Below are 26108 nucleotides of genomic sequence, written 5' to 3' on the forward strand. Positions count from 1 at the left end.
AAGGCAAAAAAACCAATATTTAATTAAGAAAATGAAAAGCCAAGGAAATGAGAATGTAAGCTCAGAATTACTGTGACTTTGTGACCACTTCCTGTTCTGACTTATAGGTGGGATTAATCATGTACTTTGTGCGGACCCCCTGCGAGTGGGGGATGGATGCCATTTCAGCCACTCTGACTTTCCTGTGGGAGGTGGTTGGTTACGTAGAAGGCCTGTTCTTCAAGGATCTGAAGCAGACCATGAAGAAGGAGCAATGTGAGGTCAAGCTCCTGGTGACCGCTTCAATGCCAGGTACTGCTTTTGGAAGACATAACTGTTTTAGGAGTATAAATAACCCTTTTACAGACCAAGTCTCTCTTTCATTCATGAGAAAATTTTCTGACCCTGGGATTGAGTGCTTCAAAGAATTTTTGTTGAATACAATCTGAAGAAATACAATAGACCCTTTAAAAGTCAGCAATTGCCAGATGAAAAGGGAGACATCAGAACTGAGATCCGCGTGAATCAGTACTTGAAGGACTGCCAAGGTTAAAGATTTATTTAAGTCTATTGCAGAGGGCCAGCTGAACTGAGAGCCTTTTTGAATGAATTTTTGGCACTGCAAGGAGAATAATATTGTTTGCATGGCAGGGACCCCAGGCTTTTGTAAACTCACTGAGAGATGGCTTTATGAAAAATTGGAAAAGGGAAAAGCAGGAAGGAAAATTACAAGAAAACATGCAGTGTGACATAAACTCTAGATACAATTCCTTTTCACTTTGGATAGCTTGCCTTTCTTGGAGATAAAATTTTGCCAAGCCTTTATCCTTGTGCAATGTCTAAGAAAATGTGAGATAATACATGTATTGAAATAAAAAGACAAAATTATATATAAATAAGAACACAGGTTCTAGCAGCAAAGAGACCTATGTTAAAATCAGAGCACTAGGCTTCCCTAGTGGCGCAGTGGTTGAGAATCTGCCTGCCAATGCAGGGGACACGGGTTCGAGCCCTGGTCTGGGAAGATCCCACGTGCCATGGAGCAACTGGGCCCGTGAGCCACAGCTACTGAGCCTGCACGTCTGGAGCCTGTGCTCTGCAACAAGAGAGGCCGCGACAGTGAGAGGCCCGCGCACTGCGATGAAGAGTGGCCCCCGCTTGCCGCAACTGGAGAAAGCCCTCGCACAGAAACGAAGACCCAACACAGCCAAAAATATAAATAAATAAATAAATAAATAAAAATTAAAAAAAAAAAAAAGAACCCTCCTCGAAATGGAGTGATTAAAAAAAAAAAATCAGAGCACTGCCATTTATCATCTGTATAATTAATATTAGCTATGAAAAAGTACATCACTTTTAAAGCTTTCTTTACACGTACAATGGGAGTATGATTCATACTTCGTAATTGTGAGGAATAAATGAGTTTAGGTTTGTAAAATACTAGCTTCCATACCTGACACATGGTAAGCATTCAGTAAGTGGTAACGGTATATTTATGTGTCTATAGGTTACTCAGCAAAGAGATCAGCTTTCATTACAGCAAAGAAACATATTGTCAGGCATATACTTAAAAACAACTCATTATAAATCAAGGTATATCATAATGTTCACTGTCTCACCAGCCAAGCAGAATACAGAAAACGTAAATTTAAACTACCTTTCAGGTACTTGTTTAGCTTTTGCTAATAGCTCTGTTTGTATCTTCTCAACCATTATTACCTCATCATCTCATTTAAAATAAAGGAATAGATTATTTGTTGGAATGCTTACGGTTTGAATTCTGACTCTTCCACTAAATAAATGTGTCTTTGACTAAGTTACTTATAAGTTCTTATTTATAAGAATAAGTTCTCTCTGTTTCTTCATTTGTAATGTGAAAATAATAATACCCATATCATAGGGTTGCTATGAGATTTAAATATGATTATGCACATGAAACCATTTAAAAGTATGGGGAACTCCATAAACGGTAGCTATGATTTTTAAATGATAAGTAAACGTACTTAAAATATATATTTAACTAGAAACAAAGGACTGCAGTTAGTACAATGCACAGCTCACATTAAACCCTCACCAGTAGTAATCATCATCATAATAAAAACATCAGCTTATTGATAATATTTTAATAATTTGTGCTTTATCTATAAACTTTCTTATAGTAGAAGTCAGTTTGTTATGATTTTTACCTTCTGTAGGTACCAAAACCTTGGTAGTTCATGGACAGAATGAGTGTGATATCCCAACCCAGTTACCGGTCCATGAAGATACTCAATTTGAAGCCCTGTTAAAGGTAGGGATGACTTTTGACAGAAGTGATTTTTTTTTTTTTTTTTAATGCACAATGGCTATGGCCACTTCACTGATCATCCAGTTTTGAATTAAATGGCCTTTCTCTATCTTCAAATGAATATATGCATTTATTTACCTCTTCTAGAATGTGCCCCCACTCTTGTGTACTTCCTCTGTTTCCTTGCATAATTTTCCCCACGTGGATGTAGGCAAGATCATGCCGGCTCCCCCTCAGCTGCAGCAACCACGTGACACTCCTCTTGAGATGCTGTGAATCCTGCTTAGGAGTATCCTGGCATCACCTGTGGCAGTTCTGGCGCCGCCCTGGGTTTGCACGCCAAGGGCACTGGGACAAACTCTAGGGATCAGGTGACGGTTCATGCCAGAGACGCTTTTTGTGGCATCGAGTTGAACAATACACAGTCTTGATTTGCCACTGACAGAAATGATTGGAGAGGCAGAAAATATATACCTTAGAATAAACTAAGCGAATCAAGAAAGTATTTTCAATGGTTATGACAATTACGCCCCTTAAGAGATATGCAGTCCATTGTTCCTCATGCCTGTAGGGTTGTTAAGGGAAAGTAGTAAGTACACTCGTGCAGTGATTCCCTGTTTATCTGGAGCCCAAACTTTTGGCCCAGAAAAGACCTCTGAGAAATTCAGTTTTGCCAAGCCTGTGTATTTTATTTCAGTAGAAAGGGTTGTTAAACCTCCTCCAGGCCTCACTCCTTCATCTCCAGAGAGTCTCTCAGGCCCAGTCAAGCAAACTTCAACAGCCTCTTCATCTTCCTACTCACTTTGGATGGTAGGATAGCGTGAAGGCAGAGAGTGAGTTCAAACCCCCGCTCCACCACAACCAGTGTTATCTAAATAAGTCAAACGACGGGCTCTCTCTAGTCTCAGTTTCTTTTTCAACAGTGCTCGATTATTAGTGCAGGTTATACAAGTTCTCTACATTGAAAGCATGGAGCATAGAATATAGTAGATAATAAGCGCTCAATCACTGTGGTTCATATTATTCTTAATGTTGCTACTAAACATGCTTTCTTCCTGATATTGAGACGAGTAGATGCCACTGTGCCTTCACAGTTCATCACTCAAGTCTACATTGTAATTGTACCTCTTTTAGCTCTATGAGAACAGTGCAGATAGTTTGTGTTACACTATCAGTCTTTTTTTAAATTGAGATATAGTTGATGTATAATATTATATACATTTCAGGTATACAGCATAGTGACTCACAATTTTTAAAGGTCATATTCCATTTATAGTTACTCTAAAATATTGGCTATATTCTGTGTTGTACAATATAACCTTGTAGCTTATTTATTTTATGCATAGTAGTTTGCATGTCTTAATCCCCTACCCCTATCTTGCACTACCTTACACAATCAGTCTTTATGCTGTCATTTTTTTGGATAGCTGTGTGCATGTAAATGTTCATATATATGTGTGTGTATATAATATATATACATATATATATATGCACACATATAATATATAAAATGTGTATAAGATATAAATACATAGATATTCCTTATAGGAATTTACCTTGTTTTATGACATTTTTATCTTTCAGCTTACTGTTTGGCTCATAATATGATCTCAATAAATGTTTGTTAAAAATTGCTGTTGTTCTAGGAGTGTCTGGAGTTTTTTAATATCCCAGAATCCCAGTCTACACATTACTTTCTCATGGATAAACGATGGAACCTTATCCACTACAATAAGGTGAGACTGCAGTGATGAATGACGCTCATGGAGAACTGTGTCAAAAGCCCCTTATGCCTTTCCCGAGGGCAGCTTCGCTCCGGGGGGCGTCGCTGTTTAGAGGTGAGGCGTATGGCCGCTGGGTTCACACCACCTCACTGATGATGTATTAGCTTTGGACTGGCCACTTTACCTTTGTACCCTTCAGTTTCCTTGTCTGTAAAGGGCAGGCGATGATAGTAGCTACTTTAGGGTCGTTGTAAGAATTAAAGGAGATAAGTAAGGCACTTCGTCACTCATCATTATTACATCTAGATGAACATTTAAGTTGCCCGTATTCACGTGTTTATTTGGAATGTTAATGTTGTTCTCGTGCCGCTTTCTACTACATTAAGCATGATTGTGGTAACGTGACCTAATGAACAAAGGAAACCTTAGGAAGGCCACTGACATCACTTTACAGGGCTTTTCTTTTCTTCTTCAGAATGGCTTTTAGTAAATGGCCTCTGGCTCCTTTGCTCCTGAAAGAGCATCCTGGACTTTGGAAAGCATACTCGGCCTGGGGAGATTGAAGCTTTCCCAAGGAGGGTGTTTATCTTCCCTAGGATTTTGTAGAATTGGGGAGCATAAAGTAGTAAGAATCTAAACCATCAGAAAATACATAACTTATGTTTGTCTGACCTTTGGGGAAAGAGGAAATGAGAGTCAGAGTTTAATTATTTGAACTCTCTTTTTGTCTTTGTGTAATCCCACCACAGACCTATGTTCGGGATATTTACCCTTTTAGGAGATCCGTGTCTCCACAGCTGAACCTTGTACATATGCATCCAGAGAAAGGACAGGAGCTCATTCAGAAACAGGTGCCTGACCACCACAGTTTTATTCTATTTTGTCATGTCATTGGGATGGATGATCTGTAAACGGTTGCCAGCCCTGAGATTCTGTGATTCTGTTATGATCCTCTCTAGAGAGAGAATGACGGGCCCTTGGTCAATAGATAGTTCCCCAAAATAGTGTGTTAACTAAGTTTTATAAATTGGATGAATAATTTAAAGGTATTAAGAAACACTCACTTGGAGAATGCTACGAGAAATCATAAGGGTATAAATAGCAGAAATCTTCTAATTTATTTACCTACTAGTTTCTAAGTTTGGATTTTCACTCCACATTTTTGTAAAGCAGGATTGGAAGTACACATAGTGTAGCTATAAGAAGGTTGGCCCAGAAATTTATGCTAGCTGGAAAAAAATAAAAGGGGTCAATGTAGTGTGCCTGAAAAAGGCCCTGCACCAAGGTCCAGAGATTTGGACTCAGTCCCAGCTCTGCCACTGACCAGTGATCTGACCTTGGACATGTTACTAACTTCTCTTAAAATAGGAGGAAACAGAATCAAGCAGCTGTACTTAGATTTAAGATTGAAGAACAGAATAACGTTTACACATCTCATCATAAATCAGACTTTGAGCTTAAGGAAATTCACTATTTTGCAAGCGAAATATAGCTGTAGTACACAATTCTAATAATGATACAATTTTAATGTGTTCTATGTGTTCTATTCATTTATTTTTAATAAAATGTTGAAACAAGAAACTATCATTTCAATTTTTCTGCACGTAGTAAGGATGCTATTCAAAAATATCTTCAGGAGATGGCATAGAATCCGACCACTTAAGTAATTAAAAACATAGTTAGTATTAACTACCTAAATTGCATTTAGAAGAAAGAAAACAGTGAATGTATTACAAAGTGTGAGGTGTTGGGCAAAACTATAAGACCTTAAATATAAATAATTTCTAAAACAATTCCCCACAAATTATCCCAGCCTCTGATTTTGGCAGCAAAATAATGAAAACCATAATCAATAACTGCACTTCACGAGTGTGTTTTTTTAATCATGTTTAAGAACACGTTTTAAGAGAATAACATAAAACGGGGCCCTTGCTCTATTTATACTCCAAGTTGGGATCTTAAGACTTCTTTCTAATTTCCTCAGGGAGATAATAATAGACAGACCTGTGGTTCTGGCTCTGAAGTCTCCTCAACAGCTGCTCACTGCTTATCATCTTCCTAGTCACATCCCCCTGCCCACTGATCAGCAACAGAAAAGGCACTAAGAGAAGGACCAAAAGACCCATGTTCACGTCATCTAAACTCAGGGCTAAAGGGCCACCAATCTAGGTCCTATTAGCTTTTGTTCCAAGATAGGTTTTTCCTGGAACCTATTTCAGTCTTTAAGAGGCAAACCCAGAAACAGCGTGAGGCATCAGTAGAAATGATAGAAGCAATTGGAACTGACTGGCTCCTGTTGGAGAAGGTCTTCTATGTTATGACATCCAAACAGATGGGCTGTATTTAATACTGAACTGTTCTTGACAATGCTTGCCTTGTGCTCCTCCTCTAGCTGGCAAACTCCATAAGAAACACTTCCTTCTGTAGAACAGACAGATGCAGGAAGTGAGAGTCAATTAAGTATTGTTTGCTCTTTCTATGTGGTAAAGAAAAAATATTTCTCTCTCATTTCACTTCCCCCATCTTTCAATTTTTAATCAGCCCGGTTTGCCATTAAAGTTTTCACTTCAGTTTCTTCACTCTTGGTAATTTCAGAGTTGCCAATTCTACTTTTCATCTGCTCCTGCCTTTGTCTGCCGGTAGGTATTCACTCGGAAGCTGGAGGAAGTGGGGAGGGTTTTGTTTCTCATCTCCCTCACCCAGAAGATCCCCACAGCCCACAAGCAGTCCCACGTCTCCATGCTCCAGGAAGACCTCCTCCGACTGCCCTCATTCCCTCGAAGTGCTATTGATGCGGAGTTTTCACTCTTCAGCGATCCTCAAGGTATCAAGAGAGAAGCATTTCCTCTCTTGGGTTTCTTCTCCTGCCCTTCTTTTGTCCTCAGCTAGAGGACATCTCTATCTTAATCGGCAGACAGTTCTCTAAGCTAGTGGCTCTCAGCTCTTGAGTGGGCACCAGAATCACCTAGAGAACTTGATAAAACACAGATTGCTGGGTCCCACCCTCCAGCCCCGAGTTTCTGATTCAGTAGCTCTGGAATGGGGCTTGGGAACTTGCATTTCTGACAGGCTCCCAGGTGAGGCTGGTGCTTCTGTTCCAGGGACCAAATCCTGAGACCACTGCTCTAAGCTAATCGTAAGCAATTGAAGGAATTAGTGTGGTATTGTTAGGAGAGTACTTGACTAAGTGAAGAACAGGTATTTATATGACATTCAAGAGGAGGCAAAACGAATCTACAGTGACAGAAATCAGAACAGTAGTTACCTCTGGATTGGGGGGAATGGATTTCCCAGAAAGGGGTATGAGAGAACTTTCTCAGGTGATGAAAATGGGCTATATATTGATTGGCGTGTTGGTTACATGAGTGGGTATTTTTGTCAAAATTCATTGAATTCTACATTTATGATCTGTGCCTTTTACTCTATCTAAATTATACCTTCTTAATTAGAAACTCTGGAGTCAGGGCCCAGTAATCTGTGTTTTTACAAGACCTCCAGGTGGTTTTGATGCCCTAGGAAGCTTGAGAACCATTATTCAAATTGAGAGAGAGAGAGAGAGACTGAGACAGAGAAATTGAAAGAGACCCATTTTGAAACCACGCTCTGTTACTCAGTTATTAATTTGGGACAGTTTACTTAAATCAGCATCCCTATGCTCTACATCTTCATCCAGAAGCTCCAGAGAAATACTAGACAGAGCTCTAGTCTGACCATGAGTTCAAAGACCAAGAACAAGTCCCAGCCCTGCCATTTTCTCAATAACTTATTTTTTCTCAAAGCCACGGCTTATGCAGCAGCAACACACTGCACCTGCCTGCCCTGTCTTGCCCACAGAGTTGAATCAAAGAGGTGATGAAGAGAGTACTTGGAGGGCTAGGAGGTGTCACAGCAGTGGCTGCAATATTGTTCTGGGAAGCGTATCAGCAGTAGATCTTCATGTCCCTGAGCTGGAAACAGCAGCGCCCTGGGGTTTGATTGCCCTCCACACTGACAGGATTGGCGTGGGGCTAATTCTGTCTCTGCTGTTTCATGTTTCACAGCTGGGAAGGAGCTGTTTGGCCTCGACACTCTTCAGAAAAGCTTGTGGATCCAGCTCCTGGAGGAGATGTTCCTGGGCATGCCGAGCGAGTTTCCCTGGGGAGATGAAATCATGCTTTTCCTCAACGTTTTTAACGGGGCTCTGATCCTGCACCCAGAAGACAGTGCCCTGCTCAGGCAGTACGCGGCCACGGTCATCAACAGCGCTGTGCACTTCAATCACCTCTTCTCCCTCAGCGGCTACCAGTGGATTCTGCCCACCATGCTGCAGGTGCACAGGCTCTCCTCTCCTGCCCATGGAACAGGTCAACAAGATCTGTACCAAAACTTTGAATGATGGTATTATCTTCTTTTATGACCTCAGAAGGCACCAAATGAAACCCCCCTAGAAACTTCCGAAAGGTCATAATATTCCATTCTATTCTGAGATCTCCCAGACCTGGGCTGTGCTTTCCCATTTCTTCTGGACCAGTGGTTCTCAAAGTGCAACCTCTAGAGCAGCAGCTGCAGAAGCATCCGCATCCCCTGGGGATTTGTTAGAAATGCACATTCTTGGGTTCCATCCCAGTGCTACTTAATCAGAAACTCTGGAGTCAGGGCCCAGTAATCTGTGTTTTTACAAGACCTCCAGGTGGTTTTGATGCCCTAGGAAGCTTGAGAACCATTATTCAAATGTATGGCAAGCGTTCAGTTGATGTTTCTCCCAAGAGAGTCTCCGACCTCTATCTGAATAGAGATTTTCATTGCCATTAAATTTGGTACGACAAGGTTGGAGGAGGTGAATGTAGCAGGAACAGTGTTCACTTAGTCATGTCTAATGTGTACGTGGCTACAGTTAGGAGTACTGAATAAAGTTCAGAAGGGGCCTGGGGGGCTCATCCGAGTTCTCATTTTTATGGAAATTTTAATAGAATTATGGAAGTAATACATGCTTGTGTAAAGTGACATTTGCTCAACCTACAGGGGCAAGAAATTGACTTTTAATATCATCAAGGGCTCTCTGTCCTATTTTTAGATAGTTGGAATTTCCTCTATAACTTTTAAAATAATTATCAAAAACAATAAATGCTCATTATAAAATTCAAAAGATAAAGAAAAGCTTAAAGAAGAAAATAAAGATCACCTATAATCCTCCTCCTAGATAACCATCGTTTACACACCTTGAAAATCTTGGTACTCTCTCCTACTTTTTCTAAAACAAGTGGAATCATACCATATATTCAAGTTTGTTACCTACCTTTTTTAATGTGACACTAAGAATATTGTGGGAATTTTCCCTGTAGCACTATATAGCATCTTTTAAAAAGTAACTGATAGTATTCTGTCGAATGCATATACATAATACACTTAACCCCAATTTATGAATAATTTATAAGTTGTTTCAAATTTTCTACTATTTTAAGCAACCTTGCAGCAGTCATTATTGTATATGTATCTTTGTACATTTGTCTAACTGTTTTCTTAAGAAAAATCACTAGTCACAAACTTCCCAAGAAAAAAGTATATTTATATTTTTAGAATTAAATATAAATATACTTATATATATATGAGTATATAAGTGTACTTATATAAGTATATAAATATAAAACATATTTATATTTTTAGGATTTCTATGTATATTGCCAGATTTCTCTCAAGAAGGTATATACCATTTTACACTCCCCTCCATCAGTTTATGAAATTGGTCATTTCTGTCCATGCTTCCCATGGCTATGAGTTTTAAAAGCAAACATAACTCTAGTAGGCTGTTAAGGAATTTTCTGAATATGGTGACGTTTTTCCATAGGTGTACTCTGACTATGAAAGCAATCCCCAGTTGCGTCAAGCCATTGAATTCGCCTGCCATCAGTTCTACATTCTACACCGGAAGCCCTTTGTGCTCCAGTTGTTTGCAAGTGTGGCCCCTCTCCTGGAGTTTCCTGTGAGTAAGCTCTGTGGAGATAAAGGAAGACCAACCCAATGAGGAAAGCAAAGTCTCCTTATTCAGGGCTCACTACAGCCAGGGACTCCTGGGCTGGTTACTGCAGATGGTAGATCAGAGTTCTATATTTATGTACGGCCTGGTCATTGTCCATTGGTATAATCAGTCTCTCAGCTCTCTTCATGCAAGCAATGGAATATAAATTCCAAAAATTATTTCTCTTTCAGCAAGAAAATCTTCTCTCTTCAACATTTCTCTTCAACCCTCATTTCGGCCCCTAGGATGTAAATAGATCAACTCTCTGGTTTTTTATACTCAGTTAATGAAAGGATGGAAAATGGAAAATGATAAAAGGAAGAGTTCCTGATTCTCATTTTGTTCTATCACTCTCTAGCACTTACCCTGCTTTATTTTTATTTTTCTGCAGAGCATTTATACCATATCACATGTAATATATGTATTTGTTTCACTAATATGTATCTTTACCACACCCCACAATAGAATTTGAGCTCCGTTAAAACGAGACATTTGTCTGGTTTTTGCTTGCCTTTTGCTTGTTTTTAGTTGTTGTTTTGTTTGTTTGTTTTTGTTTTTGTTTTGCTATGACTGCAGTGCACAAAATGGTGCCTGGCACATAGTAGGAATTTAATTAGGTTTTTTTTTTTTAATTAATTTTTATTGGAGTATAGTTGCTTTACAATGTTGTGTTAGTTTCTGTTGTAGAGCAAAGTGAATCAGCTATATGTATACATATATCCCCTCTTTTTTGGATTTCCTTCCCATTTAGGTCACCACAGAGCACTGAGTAGAGTTCCCTGTGCTATATAGTAGATTCTCATTAGTTATCTATTTTATACATAGTAGTGTATATATGCCGATCCCAATCTCCCAAGTCATCCCACCACCCCCCCCTTCCCCCTTGGTATCCATACATTTGTTCTCTACATCTGTGTCTCTATTTCTGCTTTGCAAATAAGATCATCTATACCATTTTTCTAGATTCCACCTATATGCGTTAATATACGATATTTGTTTTTCTCTTTCTGACTTACTTCACTTAGTATGATAATCTCTAGGTCCATCCATGTTGCTGCAAATGGCATTATTTCATTCTTTTTATGGCTGAGTAATATTCCATTGTATATATATACCACGTCTTCTTTATTCATTCCTTTGTCGATGGACATTTAGGTTGCTTCCATGTCCTGGCTATTGTAAATAGTGCTGCAATGAACATTGGGGTGCATGTATCTTTTTGAATTAGAGTTTTCTCTGGATATATGCCCAGGAGGATTTGTTGTTTTAATGAATGAATCAAAGTCATTTTACAGAGATTTGAGATGGTAAGTATCTCCATTCTGGAGATAGATTATCAAATAAGACCTGTAAAATTCCCAGGGTTGTCAAAAAATTCATCTGTTTCTCAAACATATTTGATGTATTCAACTAATCCATTATGGAAATTTGGGGGGGAATGCTGAGTCGCACTATCATAGACCAGAGAAAACATAGGCATGAACTTTACTGGCAGTTCACATGTTGCTGTATTTTTATGAGTTTCCACAAATATCTCTTTTGTACTAGATTAGCATTTAATAGATCCCTTAAAAGTCAGGTGTTCACTCCATACAGTAGCATGGTTGGATGCAGAATTCTGTAAGCTGAATACTGCCTAGATATTGTTATCAATGGCAGTGTTTATGAAACTTGTATTCCTGATCAAACCATGTTAGTACTGATGTAGGAATTAATAAAGTAAAATGGCTTTTCTTTTGTTTTTAATTGAAGTATGGTTGATTTACAATGTTGTGTTAATTTCTGCTGTACAGCAAAATGATTCAGTTATACATATAGATATATACATCTTTTTTATATTCTTTTCCATTATGGTTTATCACAGGATATTGAATATAGTTCCCTATGCTATACAGTAGGACCTTGTTGTTTATCCATTCTATATATAATAGTTTGCATCTGCTAATCCCAAACTCCCAATCCATCCCCCTTCACCCCCCTTGGCAACCACAATTCTGTTCTGTGTCTGTGAGTCTATTTCATAGATAAGTTCATTTGTGTCATACTTTAGATTCCACATATAAGTGATATCATATGGTATTTGTCTTTCTAACTTCACTTAGTATGATAATCTCTAGGTCCATCCATGTTGCTGCAAATGGCATTATTTCATTATTTTTATGGCTGAGTAGGATTCCATTGTATATATATACCACATCTTCTTTATCCATTCATCTGTCGATGGACATTTAGGTTGTTTCCATGTTTTGCCTTCTGTGAATAGTGATGCTATGAACATATGGGTGCATGTGTCATTTTGAGTTAGAGTTTCCTCTGGGTATATGCCCAGGAGTGGGATTGCTGGATCATACGGCAACTCTATTTTTAGTTTTTTTCAGGAACCTCCATTCTGTTTTCCACAGTGGCTGCACCAACTTACATTCCCACCAACAGGGTATGAGGGTTCCCTTTTCTCCACACCCTCTCCAGAATTTGTTATTTGTAGACTTTTTAATGAGGGACTAAAATGGCTTTTCTTTGTACAGGACGCTGCCAATACTGGCTCCAGCAAAGGCGTGTCAGCTCAGTGCCTGTTTGACTTGCTGCAGTCGCTGGAGGGGGAGACCACTGACATCCTAGACATCTTAGAGCTGGTCAAAGCTGAGAAGCCTCTTAAGTCATTAGGTAAAAGCAAAACTTGCCTTGACATTCTTTTTCTTTTTGTAATCTTTCTTTTTTTAAACAACCTTATACTGAATATTTTGAACTAAATCAAAACAGCAAAAATAAGTGGAACGGTGCTATAAATGAAATGAGTACGTTTTCCTATCTCCTGTTTTTCTTAAATTTCTTGTAAATCTTAAAATGTAAAGGATTCTCTGCCATGAAAATTGTATTAAAAGGGGGGCTCAATAGACCACTGTAGTTTTCAGAAAACTGGGTTTTCCTGGGCAATTCTAAGTGAATAACCCTTTAAGACAAGCTTTTATTATCATGGAATGTGTACAATTAGAGGTATTCAAAGATGGAGTCTCATGTCTTACCTTAGAGCATCCAAATATCCTTCTATTAGATGAGTTTTTTTAAACTACCAAATAAAAGCACTTTTATTTGTCATCTGAATATTCAAAAATAGAACAGAATTTTTAGTCCCTTTAGATGAAGATATTAAGTGTTCACACAGTTTAGGAATAAAGTCTAACAAAGAAATGCCTACAAAATATAACTGGAAAGAAAGTGTTAGGAGTAATAAATTCTTCTTTATCCCTGGTGGAATCCACTCTGATTGTGTGCCTTGACCTTCTGTCCCTTCAGATTTCTGCTATGGAAACGAAGACCTGACTTTCTCTATAAGTGAAGCCATTAAGCTCTGTGTTACTGTGGTGGCATATGCTCCTGAGTCGTTCAGAAGGTAACTGCAGCCTTTTATTCTGTGCCTTGTAATAAGTAAGTATGGCAAAGGAAATAAAATTGAGTGACTACAAAGGTTATGTTTGCTAATATTAGCCTGTAATGTTCTGGCAAGTACGTTTTCAAAAACTAAATTTAGGGAACTTGTCATAGCAGAGGTTATGAAAAATATAGTAAATCTTCATCAATTTGAAATCCCCTAATTTGGAAATTGTGAAGTGGCTAACTTGTTTTAGTCTTGTTTAGGAAATATCCTCACATGTAACAGAAATTAATAGCAAATAAAATTTCAGAAAAGACATTTAAGCTATTTAAGAAAACTCCTTTCAAGGAGCAATAAGAACTTCTGTCACACAAAGAGCAGGAAGAGAAATCTTGCCTGTCATTTTGCCAAGTGCAAGGAATCCAAAGGACTCACCATGGAGAGTGTTATTTCCAGTTCTAGGATGTTGGCTCTGATCTGATTTTATTTACATATATATATATAATATGTGAAATGAAAATCAGTCTCATCTCTCTATTAAAATAGGTATATTAAAGGCAGAGACAATAATTCAAATGAATTTATGGATAACCCCTTATTATGTAATCTACTGCTTAAAGATAAGAGCTGCATTCCTTCCAAATGTTCCATAATTCTGGCTTAACCAACCCTATAGCCTTCCCTCCTCTTCCTCAATTCAACATTAGGAAATCTCTCCCTCTTAATTTCTCAATCTACTTTGATTTTTTCTTGTAATATCTAACCCATAAACAAAGCATTAGATTGTATTCTACCATATTCTTAGTATATGTGATATATCTTCCAATGCCCAATATAGTGCTGTATTCCATAGGTGATATAACAATATAAATTTATAAAATGAATGAATCAGATAACAGCCAACTGTTTCCATGTTCCTATTTCTCTCATTTGTAATTCTTCTTGCATAGGCCTTTGTGGTGAGAAAATAGTTTGAAAATAAAAATATGGATTAGTCATAAACGTATCACAGTTTTTGCCTCAACTTTCTTTCTTTTGAGAGAAGGATGGGCTAATAAATTATTCCAGGGTATTTCTCCTCTGTTAAGACTGCCAGATCTAGGTAGGTTATCACCTTTCTGATGTAAATTCAAAGAACTGAGACTACAAACTCCTGTCACGCAAGGAATAAAATATAAATCTTATCTGAGTGTTATCTCAGCTCAAGGATGCTGGCTCTGATCTAACCCAGAGTCACCCGCATTGGTCCTACCTCCTCGGACCAGCTGTTGATCTCATGTGCTCAGGGTGAGTTGTGACTCTGACTCAGGTTTGAAGTGAAAGGGAAGATGACTAGTGATTCTCCTGGTGAAACAAACAGAGAACCAGCACTTGTCCATTCATACCAGTCCAGTTCTAACCTAATAGTCAAGCCTATCCTGACACATCTATAGATCAGGTGATTTATGGAACACTAGGTAGAGATGTATAACTGATCTGAAAGTAAAGCATAGTGATCTACTTGGGATGTAAAGATTGCTTGGGGCTTACAGATTTCCACATTACTTAAAATTCTTAATTCTCTCTGTTTGATCAAATCTCCTTATCAATTTCTCATATTCCTCCTTAAATCTACTTCTGGTTTTCAATTAGTGTAGAAAAATATTGACCCAACTATTGCAACTCTACTGTTTTAACCCAGTGGATATTTTGACCCCAAGGATATTTTGACTACGACTTTATAAATACAAACATCTTTTTTTTTTTAAATATTTATTTATTTGGTTGCACCAGGCCTTTGTTGCAGCAGGTGGGCTCCTTAGTTGCTGCTCCAGGGCTCCTCAGTTGCAGCTCGCTGGCTCCTTAGTTGTGGCATGCAAACTCCCAGTTGCAGCATGCATGTGGGATCTATTTCCCTGACCAGGGTTTGAACCCAGGCCCCCTGCATTGGGAGTGCAGAGTCCTATCCACTGCGCCACCAGGGAAGTCCCTAAATACAAACATCTTAATCATAATTATACCTATAAATTTTCATTAAGGGATTATTTTCTAATCTATTTATGCCAGTTTAATTCCTCAATCAGTCATTTTATATTGCAAATAAGCCACTTTCAACTTTTCATTTTTATTTTATCAAAGTTCTTTTCATTGAAATTATTTTCTTTCTATGTAAAATTTATAATAAAGTTTACATTCATTGATTAAGTTTTGGGGGATGACTTATTTTATCTTGGTCTGTATCAAACTTTGCTTGTTAGAGTTTCTATCATTTTGAGCTTTTGTGTTTCAGGTTTTGATCATTACTGCATAGTTTCCCCAAGTCAAATTTCAATGGCGCCCATAAGATGTAGTTTTTTAATGTAGAATAAACATCTGAAGCAAGATGTTTATTAAATAACAAATTCTACTCAGTGGTATTTTAACAATTGTCAGTTTTATTTTATGTCAAAAATTCTTTCAGAATAGTTATTATGAATTGGATAAAAGACTGGGAATTTGTATTTTTAAAGTAATCAATGAAAAAAGCAGCAGACAGCTGGTCAGATATTCCCAGACTGTTTTATTATTCAGGATTAATCTTAGAGTGTAATACCATTATATAATATTCTTCCATCAGTTTGTTCATTATGTACTATCTCCTCACACACCGCTGGGACAGAGAGAGCAAATGGTAGGGTCAGAACATCCTGCTGACAAGCAGGGTGACCTCCGTCCCATCTCCACAGTGCATTTCCCAGTCCCCCCACTGCAAATAATCTCTCCTTTCTGGTCCCAGAGCAATTTATTTTGAAGTTTTCCCTTATGAAATCTGTTGCTCAGCCATCTCGAGGCGCTGAGCCAAGTCACCTTACCTCTCCTGCCCTCTTACCGACCAAGTTTGTAAACATAAGGAGCCACCTGAAGAAAATGCATACAGTTTATTCTTACCACAGCCTCTGGTGTAAATCTCTGCTCTCCTTGCCTCAGCTGAATATCATAGCCATCTTGAGGGTCCTCTTTATCCTTTCTCAGAAACTCCTGAAACGGTGTCAGTCATAAGAGGTTTGAGGAAGGAGTTGAGGTTTCTGGAAGGATCCAGTGAAGAGTGACTTCTTTCTTGCCCATGTTCTAAATAAATGAAGGAAGGCAAAGAGGAAAGCAGAAGGGAGGTTGAAATATCACCTTTACTACTGAGAAAAATTAAGTAGGGGAATCAGGCTTGAAACAGGACTGCCCTGAGAACTCACAGCAGAGGATAGAAGCCCTGTTGGCAGGCTTCTCCAGGAAAAGGAAAAGAGCTGAGCTGATTTTGCCCAGTATGTCTGTATCAATTTGCCCCTCAAGTAAGTCTTTGTCTTCTGCAGAACAGAATGAGTAAAAGGGCAAAGAGGAACCAGGATTGATATGGACTGAACTCTCTCTGCTGGAAGGAAACATGAGGAATAAGTAAAAAATGCCACCCCCATCCCCAACATTCCCACCTTATTTTGTCTTAAGCAGTGGGGATTAAACACTATGCCCCTGGTCAACCCTGCCTCAGGAGGGCAAATCTACCCTCTCTCAGGACGGTCCTCATCCTCCTTTCCTTGGGCTCCTCCTACAAAATCACAGCTCCATAAAAGGTTCAGAAATGGATCAAAACCTTGCATTAACTTAACTCCAAGTCCACTCGATTCCTAAGTGTCAAAATACCCCCTCTTCTATTTTCCACTCCAAGCATATCCAGTACCATGTTATTAGGGTGTATCAGAGATTCTGCTGTGTGGTTAAGTGATAACATGAAGACACTGCAATGATAAAATGTATAAAGATTCTCTAATATTAAAATGTTAACAGCATAGAGAAGCCCTAAATTTGACTAAAAATTCCTCGCATTATCAAATTCCCAATGAGATATGAAGGACACTTTCAAGTTAAAATCCAAACACATTGAAATCAAAAGGAATTAGAGTTCACAATCAAATTCTCTTGTCATTGTGAGTTAAAAGCCAGAGTCCAATACTGTTAAGCTAAATTAAAATTTTTTTTAAAAACCTCCCTAATACCTTATTCTGCTCTGTTTAAGCCAGAACTGTTCTTAATTCCTGGGTGGAGCCAGGATCTCTTAAGTAGTTGTTCCCTAGGATATGTTTCATGGGAATAAATTCAATTCTTACAAGACTTCAACATTTGTAATACCAAGTCCCTGTTGTGCTTAAATTTTTTTTTAAATAATGTATTTTATTTAAATATTCATACAAGAAAGTTTTTAAAAATTGTAATTTTATAGTTTCATGAATGTATACAAAGTTAACACATCAGTGTAACTACCACTCAAATTGAAAAATCAGATAAAAGAGCCACTATCCTGATTTCCAACATCACAAATCAGCTTTATCTGTTTCTGAACTCAACTACAATGAAATAATATGGTAGGTATTTTTTAATGTCTGACTTCTGTTATTCAGTATTATTTCATGAGATTCATCCACGCAATCGTGTATAACAATAGTTCTTCATTTGTCTATAATATTCTATTGTATGACTATGCTGCAATTTGTGTATTTCTTCTTTTGTTGACAGACATTTGTGTTGTGTCCAGTTTGAAGCTATTACCAATAATGCTGCAGTGAACATTTTTGTATATATCTTTTTGTGCACATATATATGCGTCTCTGTGGGTAGAAATGCTCTGCTAGATCATAGAGTATGTATATGTTTTGCTCTAGTAGATACTACCAAAAAGTTTTCCAGAGTGCTTTTATCAGTTTTCACTCCTGCCAGCAGTGTATAAGTGTTCCAGTACTCTACAGCCTCATCAACACTTTGTATTGTCAGTCTTTTTTATTTTAGCTGTTTTTGTTGGCTTATAGTGATATCTCATTGTGGTTTTAATTTCCATTTCCCTCCAGCAAATTAAAAGGTTTGGAAGCCTTTCAGATTGTTTACTGGAATTTGGATATCTACTTTTGCAAAGGGCCTATTGAAGTATTCTACCCATTTTTAAATGAGATTATCAGTAATTTTTATTTGATATATAGGATTTTTTTTAAAGAGTCTGATATAAGTACATTTTAACTTATATAGAGTGGTGTGCTGGTAAACATTTAACAACCAACTCTCTGGGGGAAAGAGTTTCTGATATGTAGCATTGCCAATTTGCCAATATGTAGCAATTGCTGAATGCAAAATACCAGAATGACATCATTGAATGTGGTGTTGGAAAGAGATGCTTATGGTAGGCCTTTTTTTTTAAATTAATTTTTATTGGAGTATAGTTGCTTTACGATGTTGTATTAGTTTCTGCTGTAAAGCAAAGTGAATCAGCTATACATATACCTCTTCTTTTTTGGATTTCCTTCCCATTTAGGTCACCACAGAGCATTGAGTAGAGTTCCCTGTGCTATACAGAAGATCCTCATTAGTTATCTATTTTACACATAATATCAATAGTGTATATATGTTAATCCCATCCCAATCTCCCAGTTCATCCCATCCCCCCCTTCCCTCTTGGTATCCATACGTTTGTTCTCTATGTCTGTGTCTCTATTTCTGCTTTGCAAATAAGATCATCTATACGATTTTTCTAGATTCCACATATGCGTTAATATGCAATATTTGTTTTTCTCTATCTCACTTACTTCACTCTGTATGACAGTCTCTAGGTCCGTCCACATCTCTGCAAATGATCCAATTTCGTTCCTTTTTATGGCTGAGTAATATTCCAATGTATATATGTACCACATCATCTTTATCCATTCATCTGTTGATGGACAATTAGGTTGCTTCCACGTCCTGACTATTGTAAATAGTTCTGCAATGAACCTTGGGGTGCATGTATCTTTTTGAATTATGGTTTTCTCTGGGTATATGCCCAGTAGTGGGATTGCTGGGTCATATGGTAGTTTTATTTTTAGTTTTTTAAGGAACCTCCATACTGTTCTCCATAGTGGATGCATCAGTTTACATTCCCACCAACAGTGTAAGAGGGTTCCCTTTTCTCCACACCCTCTCCAGCATTTGTTGTTTGTGGATATTTTGATGATGGCCATTCTGACAGGTGTGAGGTGATACCTCATTGTAGTTTTGATTTGCATTTGTCTAATAATTAGTGATGTTGAGCACCTTTTCATGTGTTTGTTGGCCATCTGTATGTCTTCTTTGGAGAAATGTCTGTTTAGGTCTTCCACCCATTTTTTGATTGGGTTGTTTGTTTTTTTGATCTTGAGCTGCATGAGCTGTTTGTATATTTTGGAGATTAATCCTTTGTCAGTTGCTTCAGTTGCAAATATTTTCCCCCATCCTGAGGGTTGTCCAGTAGGCCTTCTTGACTGGTTATTTAGCCATTCCAGCACACCCCTGGCTACTTGTATTTCAAATAACATCTCTTACTCTGTGGCTTATAGTTTTACTCCCCTAAGGTTGTCTTTTGATGAACAGAGCTCTTCATTTTAATATAGTCCAATGTATCACCTTTTTCCTATTTTTTAGTGCTTTCTGTGTCCTCTTATGAAATCTTGGCTAACTCAAGGTTATGAATATATCCCCTTATATGCTAGGTGCTTTTTTGTTTTTATCTTAACATTTAGATTAACAAGCCATCTGGAATTAATTTTGGTATGGTGTAAAGTAAGGGTCAAAGTTTATTTTTCCCATAGAGATATCTAATAAGCAATAGACCCAGCACCATTTATAGAAAAGACTAGCCTTTCCCCATTGAACTGCAGTGTCATCTTTGTTATAAATCAAGTATCTGTGGATCTGTCTTGGACTCATTCTGTTTCATATATCTATTTGTCTATCCTTGCACCAATATTATACTGTCTTAATTATGATAGTTTTATAAAAAGTCTGATATCTGGTAATATGTCTTTTTACAATTATGAAATTTCCATCTTTAACTTACCTTGAAGTCTGTTTTGTCTGACATAATAGTTACATCAGCATTCTTTTGGTGTTTGCTCTTACTTTCACGTTCAACATTTCTATATACTTATATTTAATGTCTCTTGATAGCAAAATATAGCTGAATTTTTAAATTATTCACACTAGTAAGCAGCCATTTTCATACCTGCATCACAGTGACTGTTTCCAGACTAGACTCTTGCTGTAAAATTGCTTAAGCTTTAAGAAGCCAGCCTCCTAAAGAAGGGTTTTATTTTGTCTCAGATTTGTTGCAAATTACTGAATGGAAGCTTTGTTGATGACTGTGAAGCTTGTTTCTCTGATTGACTGAATCACTCTACCTGTTACCGTTCTATTGTTCTTTCAACCAATTGTATATATGCTAACTCTCCCAAGTGGATAATATTCTTCCTAAATGCAGAATTTTATCACCTTTTATCCGGTGCTTAATTAACTAATTAATTAGTGTTGGTCGATATTTCCAGCAGCTTTAATTACTCTTGACTTGGGTGGAGTGGGAAGGGGATTCAGAATTTTCCAACTCTCTAGAGGCTTTTCATTTCTCCATGCTCCAAAATATCAAGTAGGATGTAAAAACGTGATTTGGTTTTCTGTCTGTTGATTAAAGTCTTCAGATGCTGATGGTCTTGGAAGCTTTGGTGCCATGTTACCTACAAAAGCTAAAGAGGCAAACGTCACAAGTGGAAACAGGACCCGCTGCCCGAGAGGAGATCGCCGCCATGGCTGCTCTTGCGACATCCCTGCAGGCCCTTTTATACAGTGTAGAGGTCCTCACCAGGTAACCCCATCGGCAGAAACAGCCACAGCCATAAACTATATGTATCCACCAAAAAGATGAAGGTGGTGGCTAAAAATCTCTAAAACCCAGTTTTTATTTACAGATAACTTATCCAAACTCAGCTAAAACTGCAAACATTCCCTAAGTTGTTTAGATAAATAGTGCTCAGTACTCTAAATAATAATAATAATGATGACAATAATAATAATAATTGTTAGTATTATTATTCTACCATGATTGCTAAACACACATTTACATGTAGCTTGCCGAGCTTCTGTGGCAGTTTTAACCCAGCAGTAAACAAATCTTGTGTAAAAGGGCTAATTTAGTGAGTATGAAAATGTGATCCACGTTTTTATTAGCTCTTATTTTATGAGACATGATATGTCTGCAATTTCAACTAAGCATTCTTTTATTATTTTCCTGTTTGTAAAGAGCTGGGTTTATTTTCACTATAATTTCAGAAGCTACATAACAAACGTAAACTACAAAATTTTATTCTAATGCTAGAATTGATAGATTGTCTGTCGGACAGGACTCAAGAGTGCTGAGAGAGGGGACTGAGGGATTTAGGAATGGAAAGGTCAGTTGACACCAGGGTTCAGCCCTAAACAAAGTTCCAAGAAGTTAGCCCTGTCACCAGATTGTTGGGTACAGAAGCAGAGGAATTGAGCTGCCCTGTGTCAGGGAAGGGCTGTATTGATGAGGCCTGGGCGGGCGTTGGCAGGTGGGGGGATTAGCGGGGCTGGGGGGATGTCTGTGTACCAAGGATAGAGCGAGTGGGGATGGAAGATGCAGGACACTATATAGTGATAAGCTTTCCTTTTCCATTGTCATCTAAAATCAGCTGGAAGGAGACGTTCCTCCCCACGGGTGGAGGTGGGGAAGCCTTCTTTCTGCATTGATGTCTTCGCTCCTCCATCCCATTTGGCCATATTGTTAGCCTAAAATTCTATGGTTTACTCCCATCACAGGCACTAACTTCTCCAGCCCCATCTTGCTCAGTTGGTGAGGGACTCGCTGAAACCCCTCAGCTCAGGGAGGCCTTTTCCAGCGTGCACCAGCAAGTGAGAGGGGGAGTGAGATGGTTATTCATTAAGTTCAATCTATGTTTAGTTCCTAATCTTGCACTACATTGCCCACTGAGGCAAGCAGAACATAGCCCAAAGCCTTGGGTAGACTCTCTGCTGAAGTGCCCGCGTGCATCTAATCTGAGGAGATGCAGAGCAGGGAGCAGTGACAAACTGCCCGTGAGAAACAGCCCCCAGGGCTTTGAGGATGGTTTCCTGAAAGTCTGAGGGGGAAGAACATTACAAGGAGAAATACATGACCTACACTCTTCCTTCTGCACCCACCTGGTCATGTCACTACTGCCTTCCTGTGACTAGAGGAGAGAAGGGCAGTCAATTTCCTTCAAGGGCCACTTGATTCTTTCTCTTTACAGTACACAATGTTGATGCTTTCTATTCCTTTTTATAAGGATAAGTCAATTTACTTCTCCAAAACTGACTTACCAAAAATTCCACAAAGAGTTATGGATGGAGCTCTGACATTTGAAATTCTGTGGCCTTAAATATTCCAGTGTATTTAATATTCTTTTGATGGAGTGGAAGACTAGCCTCATTGGTTGGCTGTAATTGTTCACAACAAAATTGGCTTCATTGTTTTTACAAAAAGAAAACGAGAAGAATACCACTTCACTTCCACAGTCCTAATGTACGTTGCTCATGAAAAAAAATTAACCGTTCTATAGGTAAGAACACAGAAACAAGTATATTACAAGTATATCAGTATTAGTTTTCCATTGTTGCGTAACACATTACCACAAACTGAGAGGCTTAAAACTGAACACATTTATTATCATCGCATGGTTCTGTAGGTCGGAAATCTGGGCAGGCTCAGCTGATCTGTCCGCTCAGGGTCTTGCAAGGCCAAAATCAAGATGTCAGTTAGTCTGGGCTCTTACTGGAACGATCTGGGGAAAAATCCACTTCTCAGCTCATTCAGGGTTTTGGCAGAATCCAGCACCAGGCAGCTTTAGGTCTGAGGTCCCCTTTCCTTCCTGACCGTCAGCCAGGGGCCACTCTCTGCTGTTGGAAGACACCTGTATTCCTTCTTACACGGTCCCCAAGTCGTCCAGCCAGCAGTGATTCCTTGAGTCCTTCTCAGGCTTCAAATTTGTCTGCCCCTCCCAAGAGAAACTCTCTGCTTTTTAAGGGCCGGTGATGAGATTAGGCCTACCCAGATCATTTCCCTTTTGCTATATGATGTAGCGTGATAACGGGAGTAACAGCAGTGGGGCAGTGGGGGGAAGGTCTTGGGGCTAGCTTTAAATTGTGCCCACTACAGCAAAGGCACGGAAGAGACGGTCTGGGGTGATTTTTAAAGGGCTCCTCTCCAGCCACAACCAGCATACAGAAAATGAGCATAACAAAAGCAAGCTTTAAAGAGTTCATGTAAGCAACTGCTTTGAAAAGCCTTATCTTCCTTTCCATGTCACAGATGACACAGAGGCAGTTTACCTATATATGAGCTGTTTTGAACCTATTTCTTAGCATCTATAATAAATTACTGACTTAATACTAATTTACTCACTTCCCTGGGTAGTCTTAGGTATAATTTTTTTTTAACATCTTTATTGGAGTATAACTGCTTTACAATGGTGTGTTAGTTTCTGCTTTATAACAAAGTGAATCAGCTATACATATACATATGTTCCCATATATCCTCCCTCTTGCGTCTCCCTCCCTCCCACCCTCCCTATCCCACCCCTCTAGGTGGCCACAAAGCACTGAGCTGATCTCCCTGTGCTATGCGGCTGCTTCCCACTAGCTATCTATTTTACATTTGGTAGTATATATATGTCCATGCCACTCTCTCACTTTGTCCCAGCTTACCCTTCCCCCTCCCCGTGTCCTCAAGTCCATTCTCTATGACAGGAATAAAGACACAGACTTAGGTCTAAATTTGACTAGAAAGATTCTTTCCTTGTTTGATAGTTTCTCAGAAAAACAGAGTGGTTGATTATGGAGCAGGTGGCCTGAATGATATGTACACCCTTATCTTTTTCTTACTGTCTAGAATGACTAACTTCCTGGTACCTGTGGAATTGAAAACATGAATTCTTAATTCTCACTTAATCAGCACAGACTTAGAAGTCTGATTTCATGAATGTCTGGTTTGAAGAGTACTTGTTTAGTACTCAGGACCAAGAAATGAAAGACCTTAAATCGTGGTGAGCTTATAGACCCTTGGGAATCAGTGTTCCCTTTAAAGTGCCTTCCAGGACAGGATCAGCAGAGGAGTGTGACAGAAAAGGCCAAAGTCTTTATAAGCCTCTAGCTTCAAGCTTGTGTGAGCTGCAGTAACTTCATAAGTGTCTCCACTTCTGTGGTTTTGTTACTGTTGTTGCAGGCCCATGACGGCCCCCCAGATGAGCAGGTGTGACCAGGGTCATAAAGGGGCCACCACAGCCAACCACACCATGTCGTCTGGGGTGACTACCAGGTAATTCACTGGCTTTATTCTTCTGTGGTCTCTCAGTGTCGTACAACCTGAATCTCAGCTGTTGCAAGTGAAAGGAATCCTGAAAATAGTCGATATTGAGCGTGAAAATCTCTAAGGAAAAGAGAAGAAGGTGAAAGTTGAGAGTTACACGAAAACACCTAGGCTTTTTCTGCAATTGTCACCTTCATAAATGAAGAGAAGTAAGCCACCTTCAGAAACTGGCATTTATGTCCATTTGTTTGTGTGAATATGCAAGATGTTCTCTGCCTCCTGGGTGGTCTTTGAACTATTCCAGTGTTGTTTCACTTGCCTCCAAGAAAAAGGCAAAGGAAACAATAATAATCAGGAGGTGGCTTCTCATTCCAGGGCAGTTGTGCAGAGTCACCTTTCTTTCATCTGGACAGATTTTCTACAGACATTTCATCCAAGCTTTGACTTAGCTCCCTTAACTGATGCTTTCACGGTTGTTGACTTAATCACCTTCCCTCTTTTGGTGCAACTCAGGCACTGGCTGCACTAGTTAATACTTTACTTCATTCTGCCTGGGTTAACCTCTAAATACTCTGAGACAAAAATAAAAGTGTAATTAGCTGCCTCCTCCAAGGAAGATTTAAGACAGAGCAAACCCAAAATCAGCTTGGGAGAAAGTTCTCTTTTCCCAATATGGAGTAATTAGTGCAGAGATTATAAGGAAAAACTGAATAATTTTCTATTTTCTCTGAAGCACATTTTTAAGTGTATATCATTACTTATGTAAATTCCCTGCTTATCATATATTTATGTTAAAAATGAAATAAGTTCCCAACTATCACATCAGATATAAATTATCTGATGTGATAGTGTTACCTCAATTTCTCACATTAGGGGAAAATGATTATATGGGTTTTGAGTAATGAGTTTAAGTGATATTTAGGGGTTTCTCCAAGCTTACTGAGCTATGTTCAACACTAGAAGAAAGGTGCCCAGAGAAAGAGGGCTTCTAAAGTCCTGTTACTCATCACTCATAAAGCAAGAAGTCTCTAGAACTGAAAGGAAGTCAGCCATACGTCTTCCTAAAATATAGCACATGATGTTAAAACCGCAACTTAGATTCACCTCACCTTTAAAGTTTTCAAAAATTTCCTTCATTTGACCACATTCCATGAGTTTGTGTGTGTTTTTAGAGTATCTGTCTTTCTACAAATTATCTGGCAATGGAACAGCTTTCATGGCAGCTATAATTGCAGCATATGTGGTAGGCAAATGAAAGATCACGATTTTATATTTTAGGATTAGTATGTGTGTATTAGGAAGCTTACCAAAATGTGTAACTTCAAAGGTTTCTCATAAGAAAAAGTCGTTAAGAGGTCCCACCACAGGGCCCCTGTTCTTACTCTGATAGTTACGCAGACTGTTTTTCTGACTCCCAGGTACCAGGAACAAGGCGCCAAACTGCACTTTATCAGGTACAGAAAGACAACGTAATTTTGTACTAATTTTGTCATCTTGTGGTAATTTGCCTTGTGAGCTGGGTTATGGTTCCGTCAGCTTTCTTTTCATTCAGGCATGGCATCCTACTTCTGCATAAATCCTCAGGAAGTGGCTAATGTAAAGCCACTACA

At 38.6% G+C, this 26108-nt stretch overlaps 1 protein-coding gene across 6 annotated transcripts in view; it reads left to right on the forward strand.

Moving 5' to 3' along the window:
- UNC80 (unc-80 homolog, NALCN channel complex subunit) overlaps positions 1 to 26108 on the forward strand; it is a 239477-nt gene that overhangs the window by 175783 nt on the left and 37586 nt on the right. For 5 of the 6 annotated variants that reach the window (XM_036858465.1, XM_036858466.1, XM_036858467.1 and 2 more), the window contains exons 38-49: positions 108 to 291; positions 2175 to 2269; positions 3913 to 4002; positions 4740 to 4841; positions 6634 to 6814; positions 8031 to 8299; positions 9815 to 9949; positions 12511 to 12649; positions 13280 to 13376; positions 20830 to 21000; positions 24415 to 24507; positions 25917 to 25952. In XM_036858465.1, coding sequence (XP_036714360.1) covers positions 108 to 291; positions 2175 to 2269; positions 3913 to 4002; positions 4740 to 4841; positions 6634 to 6814; positions 8031 to 8299; positions 9815 to 9949; positions 12511 to 12649; positions 13280 to 13376; positions 20830 to 21000; positions 24415 to 24507; positions 25917 to 25952 — 1592 coding nt within the window. The remainder of the gene's footprint in view (positions 1 to 107; positions 292 to 2174; positions 2270 to 3912; positions 4003 to 4739; positions 4842 to 6633; positions 6815 to 8030; positions 8300 to 9814; positions 9950 to 12510; positions 12650 to 13279; positions 13377 to 20829; positions 21001 to 24414; positions 24508 to 25916; positions 25953 to 26108) is intronic. The other variant, XM_036858469.1, reaches the window with a different exon arrangement.

This window comes from Balaenoptera musculus, chromosome 7 (genome assembly GCF_009873245.2).
Source record: "Balaenoptera musculus isolate JJ_BM4_2016_0621 chromosome 7, mBalMus1.pri.v3, whole genome shotgun sequence".
In the NCBI taxonomy this organism is placed as follows: domain Eukaryota; kingdom Metazoa; phylum Chordata; class Mammalia; order Artiodactyla; family Balaenopteridae; genus Balaenoptera; species Balaenoptera musculus.